The sequence below is a fragment of the Morus notabilis genome, unplaced genomic scaffold, assembly GCF_000414095.1.
Source record: "Morus notabilis unplaced genomic scaffold, ASM41409v2 Scaffold3528, whole genome shotgun sequence".
NCBI classification, from domain to species: domain Eukaryota; kingdom Viridiplantae; phylum Streptophyta; class Magnoliopsida; order Rosales; family Moraceae; genus Morus; species Morus notabilis.
This window is the reverse complement of record NW_010366683.1, coordinates 22,907-29,349: the sequence shown is the minus strand read 5'-3', so window position 1 is coordinate 29,349 and position 6,443 is coordinate 22,907. Positions and strand designations below refer to the sequence as shown.

Sequence of the window (6,443 nt, the reverse complement as noted above, 5' to 3'; positions counted from 1 at the left end):
TTCAATCATGGCCCTGGTAACTGTTTTTCCTTAATTTCTCCCCTCAAAAATTTCTTCTCGGATGTGTCTTTGCTTAAACATTTTTCTCAAATAGTTTTTTTTTTAATATGTAACCCATAAATAATTTTTTATCTAATTTTCCTACTAAAAATGATAAAAGGATGGTCGTATTGTGCTTCCACTTGACAATATTTTATATGATACGACGACTTTATAAGTGGGGCCGGACCATTTATGTTGATGCTATCGCAAGCCATGATGATTTAATCCCTAATTATCCATTGCATACATTTACATAAATATATGTACGAGATAAACGAATCGTTGCAAAATATTAATTCCTATGGTAAGAGTTTAAATTATAAAAACAAAATTCGAAAACCCTTTCTAATTAGCTAGCATACGATTCATCTGTTTGTTTTTACAAGCCTGTAATTCCTCTGAATCACTGACCTTGATGATGATAATACACACACACACACACACACACATATATATACACACACACACATACACACACTACGCGTGATGGAAATGGAAAAAACGTATTTAGTTCGCTGATTCGAGTTTTTAATTTGAATTGAGATGTGACTTTATGTGAGAGTTTTCTACTGCAGTAAAAAGTTAGATGTGACTGTTTCTGAGAGCTTTTTACTATAACAAAATTTAAATTTTAAATTCGAATTAATAAAATAAACGGAGCCTAAATAGTAAAAGTCATCTGAAGGTAAATAGAGTGTTGGTCCAATCATGCCATGCTATATAATTGCGTATGAATCTTGCACTAGTTTTGATAAAATATGTCAGCTGCTCTTAATATTACTTTTTCTAATCTTGCGGTTGATTTTTTTTAATGGTTATAGATGTAATCTAGGAAAAATTTTATATTTGATTATATTTGGAGATTAAATATTTCCAACTCCAACTTATATAAAAAGGGTATCCTTTGGCTATACTTCCAATATATTGCTTTAATAATAAAAATGATAAAAGCAAGGTCGTATTTTGTTTTCACTTGACAAGATTTTATATGATGACCGACGACTTTATAAGTGGGACGGGACCATTTGTGTTGATGCTGTCGCAAGCCATGATGATTTAATCCCTAATTATCCATTGCATACATTTACATAAATATGTGTACGAGATAAACGTGTCGTTTGAAAATTTTCAAGGGTCTCTTTCCGTTGTAGATCCCTTCACTTTATAAGAAAGGCCGAGTAAGGTTACCATGAAGGAAAAAAAAAAAAAAAAAAAAAGGGATAACTAAAGTACAGGAGAGAAAATATGGGAAAGGATACAAAAATTAACCCAGCCTGTAACGTAGTCATCTTTTTGCTTGTCCCTTCCATTATTGTCAATATCTTCTTTATCTTGAGAGATCATGATGAGATCAACTTGTGGGATGGCCGGTGGCAGCTAAGTTGGAGCAGAAGAGCGGCGGTGGAAGCCGAGTATGTGGCGGCCATCTCTTGCTCTGGCCATGGAAAAGCCTACCTGGATGGATCCCCAAGTCTTCTTGATGGAAATAAATCGCCGCCTTGTGAGTGCAATACATGCTTTGGAGGTCCAGACTGCTCCCAGATTTTACCTGGTTGTGTTGTAGATGTTGACAGGTAATGCTAAGTTCTAGCATTTGGGTAGAAAAAGATCACTTTTTTTTTTTTTTTTTGGCGCTAAATTTATCGTATTCTCTATTTGATGCAAAATTTAGCACTAAGATCATCTTTAATATAAATATTAATACTAATTATATATTTAGCATTAAAATTATTATACTAGCTATATTATTTTCGTTTTGACTCTAATACATAATACTATTTAAAATGTTAAGGGCTTGTTTAGTTCACTGATTTGAGTTGAGATGTGATTTTATGTGAGAACTTTTTACTGTAGCAAAAAAGTTAGATGTGACTATTTGTGAAAGCTTTTTACTATAACAAAACTCGAATTCTAAACTTGAATAAACGAAATGAACAGAGCCTAAATTTATTTTTTTTATAATTATTAAGTTTTAAAAATTGTATAAATAAATTTTTATTTTTAAAATAAAATATAACATTTAAAAATTTTAATATAATAAATAATATTACATTAGAGAATAATTTTTATTATTTTAAATTTACATAATATTGTATTTGAGATATTATGAGTACAGCGTATAAAAAAGTTGACATTATGGATTTGCGTGTCCAATCACATTGAGCGCGTGTCCATCGTATTAATTAATACTCAATAATTGTATTGTTTTGGCAGCGGGAATCCATATTTCTTGGAGCCATTCTGGACGGAAAACGCAGAAAGCAGTGCAGTTTTATTGTCGGGTTGGCACCGAATGGGCTACGCCAGTAGCACCATGGTCACGGAAGAGCTGGAGAAGCACATTCGCGAATTGCATGAGATTGTTGGAAATGCAGTCACGAAAGAAAGATTCATTGTCTTTGGTGTTGGCTCAATTCAACTCCTCAGCGCTGCAATTCATGCCCTGTCCCCTCAAAATTCCTCCTCTCCTGCTAGAGTTGTCGTTTCAGTTCCTTATTATGGGGTACTTGCCATCTTACTTTTGAATATGCACATGCAATATATATATATATATATATTTACTGACCAAATGATTATGATCTTTTGATTTTTTTTTTTAATTGAAGTTACGTAGTGTATGTTTTAGAACATGATCAAAACAAATGCAACGGTTTTAAATAAGAACTCTAGTGCCCACCATATATATATATATATATATATATATCAATTAATTACTACACACACGCACACACACACACACACATATATATATATATATATATATATATATATCTGACTCTTTTTTGCATAAAATTCTAGGAGAAGTTAGAAATTGGGTGATATTATTTGATAATTTTTATTTTTGATTAGATTTCTTTATATTTATATTTGACTATGATACAATTATGATAGTGACCTCATGACATCAAACAAAGCCAGAACCTCTTTTTTGTTTATTTTTTCCTTACAAGTAATTATTATGTTGTGTTACTTTTGAGACACGTTTTTATAATTATAGTGCTAAAAATTCACGAAGAATTTATAAAATTTGTTCTTTTTTTTCCCCAATTTGTTAGACTTACAAATCGCAAACGGACTACTTCGAATCAATGAAATTTAAGTTTGGTGGAGAGGCATCTTTATGGAAGAACAACTCAGATGCAAATAATACTAACCTAATTGAGTTAGTAACCTCACCAAATAATCCAGATGGGCAGCTGAAAAAATCAGTTCTTCATGGCCCAAATGTCAAAGCCATATATGACCGAGTCTATTATTGGCCCCACTTTACAGCAATCGATTCAGCTCCGGCCAATGAAGAAGTTATGCTTTTCTCACTCTCCAAGCTCACAGGCCATGCTGGTAGTAGATTCGGGTAATAAGTTATAACGTTTCCTTCCTTAATTTAAAGTGGTCATTTAGAATTAAAAAAAAGTAGATTAATTATTTAAGCAAATTATTAAGTTCGGTGGCCGTAACAAACAACAAATATAACATTTACTTGTAATATAGTAATATCAGTTTAATGTAATATGGCTTTACACTATATTTTATTGTGTTATATAGACATATAATTGATATTATAATAACAAATATATATATATATATATATATTTGATTTGATGGACTGGTTCGACCATCAAATTGAAGACAACTGATCAAAATTTCATTTTGATGTTTATATTTCAAAATAGATGGTCTTGATTCCCCAAGTTAGAAAACACACACAGTCATTGAAGCTAATTTTTGTAAAAATAAATAAATAACGTATCATATTTTTGCTGCTGATATTTATGTCAAATATTTGACAGAGTACTTTTTAAAAAATTTTGGGACTAAAATCATACATGTGTGTACGTATATGTATATATGAATGTATATGTATGTGTATGTATGCACGTATATGCTGTGGCGGATTTACACTTGGTGCCCAGTGGGGAGTGGTCTGAAAATTTTGTAATTTTACTCTTAAACCTCCAATCAAAATTTTTATATCCATATATATATATCCCGGCCACTTTATATCACTTTTCTTTTTTAGTTTTTTTACTTTTTATTTAACCCTGACCTTTCATTAGTCATATACATCGAGAAAGAAATCTTTGATTGTGTCGAAAATAAAGATATTATGTAGCGTTTTCGAAAGAATAATACGAGTTTTTAATACATAATGTATGTAGTAGTTCTTAAAAAATATTGTGATACTTTATTTTTTTATTTTTTTATGTTATTATTTTCTAAAAAAAATAGTGTATGTTCCACCGAAGTGGTAGGCTGATTCCGTCACTGAATATGTTTATATGCAGGTGGGCAGTGGTTAAAGATGAGGAAGTGTATCAAAGAATGTTAACGCATGTGAGCCTAAATACTATAGGCATTTCTCGCGAGGCTCAGTTAAGAGCATTACAGCTTGTAAAGGTGGCGCTTCAAGGGAATGGAAAGGATATATTTGAGTTTGGCTACAAAACGCTAAGCAACCGTTGGGAAAAATTGAATGAGACTTTGTCAGTTTCTAGTCGTTTTTCTCTCCAGAAACTAGGAGCTCAGTACTGTAGTTTCTTCCAAGCAGTTAGAGGACCTTCGCCAGGTAATTATATCATATTAAAAATATCTACCTGTATCTATATCATAAATATATATACAGTCTTCCCCAACGTGATATGACGAAATGAAATCGCAACATGACTGTAATTAAACGTAACAGTGATATTAGGAAGCTCTAACACTAAGAAATTTAGTCATCTAAAGATTATCTTGTACTTTTCCGACATATGTATCTAAACGTGAGAAGTTTAAGGTCAAACACACTTTATTATAAAGTTTATAAAAAAATATAGGGAAATAAGCCAATATGAAAAACTTAAGAAAGTATATATGTCAACTTTTAGTTATAGAAATTATAGGCCATAACTTGTCAAGTTATGGTTCATAACCAGATAAGTTATAAACAAATTTGTCAAGTTATGGTTCATAGCCAGACAAGTTATGGATAAAAATCGGGAATGACTTGTCAAGTTATGGTTCATAACCAGCAAGTTATGGACGAAAACAGTAATTTGGCCTATTTAGTAACTTATGTAAACTATTGGCCTATTAATTTTAACTCATCTCAAGTCTTAGCCTATTTTCCTCTTTCTCTCAAATATATATATAAGTGAATGTATGTTGTGAGAAGTCGGTATCTTGTGAGACTAACCCTAGACTAATAGCCGTAAACTTAATAATAATTTCTATATAGAACAATAAATTAATTTGGTGATTACCAAAAGATTTTTTATTTTTTTTATTTTTTTGGAAGAAACATTTTCTCAAGTTATTATGCATATACTTGTGGCAGGTTACGCATGGTTGAAGTGTGAGAGGGAAGAAGATAAAGATTGCTATGCAGTCCTCGAAGAAGCCAATATTAAGGGTCGCAGAGGTAGCGTTTTTGGCGCTGAGGAACGTTATGTGCGCCTTTCGCTTGTGAGGTCCCAAGATGACTTTGATCTAATGATTCACCAACTAAACAAATTAGTTTCTCAAGAATACAACCCCAAACTCATATTGGAGCCAGGAACTTTTGTTAGTGGGAGTTAATAATTAAAAAAAAAAAATAGTAATAAGATTATAAGATTAAATTTTTAATATTCAATGGGGCTGTGTGTATACATTGATATGATGAATTACATATTCATATATGTACTTTTTATAAGAACAAATAAGTTGAGTGAGGGCTTGAGCCCCCACTAACCATTGATCAAGGCCTGCTCGAGGAGAAGAGCATTACATATTCTTAATATTTGTTACCGACAGATTTTTCAATTATTATATAGTTTTAAATTACTTATGTACAGTACTTAAGTGAGCAAATTAATTTCTTCGTTTTACCCCCAACATTGCTTTAATTATATATATATATATATATATATATTTCTAAAAGCTAGTTATAGTTTGATCCACTTTACAAGATTTTATAAGATTGTGACGATGATGACTTCAGTGGGACCATTTAAAAGTAAGGCATCAAAATATGTTAGATGGTGTCCCAAGTGAAACACTGATTATACTTTACATACATTTACATATATTATGGGGTAATTAGGCTCGTTCATTTCACTTATTTGAGTTTAAAATTTAAATTTTAATATAGTAAAAAACTCTCAAAAATAATTATATTTAACTTTTTTACTATAATAAAAAATTATCATATAAAATTACATCTGAACTCGAATTAAAAACTCAAATCAGATAATTAAACGGACCCTTAATTTATGTCAAAGAAAATGCTTTCATATTAGCTTAACCCGCCACGTTGTGAACTTTTTGCTTGTCGCTTCAATGGATTTATCTATGACATTGCATGAAATTATTTAATATTTAATTAAAACAAAAAAAGTAAAATTAATGCTCTTTTTTTTTTTTTTTTTTTTTTTTTTTTT

The 6,443-nt window shown here is 30.8% G+C and overlaps 1 protein-coding gene across 1 annotated transcript; it reads left to right on the top strand.

The window, feature by feature from the left end:
* The first annotated feature begins 1,223 nt into the window (after positions 1-1,223).
* LOC21384946 (tryptophan aminotransferase-related protein 3) lies at positions 1,224-5,859 on the top strand. The gene is made up of 5 exons (XM_010111025.2): positions 1,224-1,616; positions 2,257-2,545; positions 3,099-3,397; positions 4,329-4,609; positions 5,360-5,859. Exons 1-5 carry the CDS (start codon positions 1,288-1,290, stop codon positions 5,599-5,601), a joined length of 1,440 nt encoding a protein of 479 aa, XP_010109327.1. The 5' UTR covers positions 1,224-1,287; the 3' UTR covers positions 5,602-5,859.
* Positions 5,860-6,443: the final 584 nt, after the last annotated feature.

What these genes read in the sequence shown, in the direction of transcription:
- LOC21384946 (XM_010111025.2), top strand. Translation starts at nt 1,288, where the DNA reads ATGGGAAAGGATACAAAAATTAACCCAGCCTGTAACGTAGTCATCTTT. An exon ending in TGTGTTGTAGATGTTGACAG is followed by an intron (nt 1,617 to 2,256) that starts GTAATGCTAAGT and finishes TTGTTTTGGCAG; the next exon opens with CGGGAATCCATATTTCTTGG. An exon ending in CATGCTGGTAGTAGATTCGG is followed by an intron (nt 3,398 to 4,328) that starts GTAATAAGTTAT and finishes GTTTATATGCAG; the next exon opens with GTGGGCAGTGGTTAAAGATG.